The following is a 1,698-nucleotide window of genomic DNA, read 5'->3' as shown; positions in this document are numbered from 1 at the left end:
AACTTCATTCTAAAGCCTAATCTTTGGTGAATCTTACGTTAAAACAAGTAATATTCGGTAAATCTAGTGTGAATCATCGTTCTGAGGTAAAGAGAGCTTACTTTAACCTATGAACTACGTTTTGAACGGTTTAATATACTATTTCAAGATGTTTTGATATGATTTTGTTAGATCTATTGAGTAAAAGCTATTTTCTAAGCTGTAACTGTTGTTAATTGTTTAAAATGCTAAAATTTTGACTGATTTATTATAAACTTGCCTTAGCTGAGTTGTTAAAATAATTTTAACGGTGTGCATCATGCTGAGATATATGTTTTGCATCATTATAGAGCCGAGTTACATGTTTAGGTGGATAAACGTGTAATGGTAAGTTCATGCTGAGCTGTTGTGCTGTGCTGTCTGGATCCAGAAATGAGTCGCTCCCAGACCGGCTCGGTTCCTTCTGGATTACTTAAGCTATGAAACCAGTTGAAAACCATTTTCATGCTGTGCATTAGATGAGCTGGTAATGCATGAAACTGTTGCTGTGAATAATGTTTTGTTATATATGTACAATTTTTTTTTATAAGCTCAACCTTGCATTTTTTTCTATGTCGTTGTGTGCATGTGTAATGCGATGATCGTACGGTGATACGTGAACAGATGTAGCAGGTGTTGCATCTACTTCACAGGTTGAGGAGTCAGTGAAGAAATGTTAGAAACTAAAGTCGAGTAATTTTACATCAAAATCCTTTTTCTTTATATTTTGAAACCTCATATAGAAGGAGCTACGTAGTATAATTTTTATATATTTTAAATATTATAAACTAAATGTAATATTATGTTGTTCTATTGGATATTTGTTGTAAGAAATTTTGTTTTATTTTCAATAAGAAGTGAATTTTATAATTATATTTTTTATTATTTATTTATCTTAAATAAATATGTGATGTAGAAATAATGTTCTCAGTTCCTTATAAAAGAGGTCGTGACACTAGGAGGTTGCTAGCCGTCCAAATAACAATCTCAAATTGTAAAAGTGATACATATATGAAAACCTCAAGCTACTTTCTTCCTCGGCTAAGCCTCTGCAGTTGATAATTGATACTCCCCCAAGATTTTCTGTTTTTTTTACTCTGAAAAACAAAATTGAAGAATTTTTTGCACTACTTAGTTCTCAAGTAATGCAATAAAGAAACTAAAAAGGGAATTATGAGAAGGTTAGAGAATGACAAAAATGCCAAATTTCATTGAGCTATATGTATAATTCTATGTTACCTGAGAATCCATACAGGCATTTAATACTTCCTTCTGCCGAGCACACGCATCACTATTGTTAGGGCTTGCAGCCATACAGTTGAGAAACAGTATCATTTCCTTCATGCAAGGTTTATGAAGCGAACCAAATCTCTTAGGGTTGATATGAAGCGCGCCAGTTTTCCGTCCCATTATTCTACAACTTGACATCCGACCAGGAAAATCTCAGTGTATTTAATTTACAGATAAATAAAAATGTAATGAAAACACAATTGAAAGGAAAAGAAAAAGCTTATATGGGTTAAGAAAAAATTTACAAATAAACAATCAACACTAACAAAAGTCTTGACGCAATTGCTCATGTGATCACCAGAACATTCAGTAAATTCAAGGGGTAAACAAATATTGTAATTTTAATTCAAGATGCTAAAAACAAGAGCTACTTCCATGTTGTTACCTTCT

At 32.2% G+C, this 1,698-nt stretch overlaps 1 protein-coding gene across 1 annotated transcript; it reads right to left on the bottom strand.

Moving 5' to 3' along the window:
* Nucleotides 1–991: 991 nt before the first annotated feature.
* On the bottom strand, nucleotides 992–1,428 carry LOC113859237. The gene is made up of 2 exons (XM_027492050.1): nucleotides 1,258–1,428; nucleotides 992–1,115 (listed from the first exon to the last, which is right to left on the bottom strand). Exons 1-2 carry the CDS (start codon nucleotides 1,426–1,428, stop codon nucleotides 1,044–1,046), a joined length of 243 nt encoding a protein of 80 aa, XP_027347851.1. The 3' UTR covers nucleotides 992–1,043.
* Nucleotides 1,429–1,698: the final 270 nt, after the last annotated feature.

The sequence above is a fragment of the Abrus precatorius genome, unplaced genomic scaffold (assembly GCF_003935025.1).
Source record: "Abrus precatorius isolate BTA unplaced genomic scaffold, Abrus_2018 Scaffold2, whole genome shotgun sequence".
In the NCBI taxonomy this organism is placed as follows: domain Eukaryota; kingdom Viridiplantae; phylum Streptophyta; class Magnoliopsida; order Fabales; family Fabaceae; genus Abrus; species Abrus precatorius.
The sequence above is the reverse complement of the archived record's forward strand: the minus strand, read 5'-3'. Positions and strand labels throughout refer to the sequence as shown.

Excerpts from the sequence above, each read along its gene's own strand:
- LOC113859237 (XM_027492050.1), bottom strand. The coding sequence starts at position 1,428 with ATGGGACGGAAAACTGGCGCGCTTCATATCAACCCTAAGAGATTTGGT. Across the intron at positions 1,116-1,257 it reads ATGCCTGTATGGATTCTCAG|AGTAAAAAAAACAGAAAATC; the intron begins GTAACATAGAAT and ends TTTGTTTTTCAG.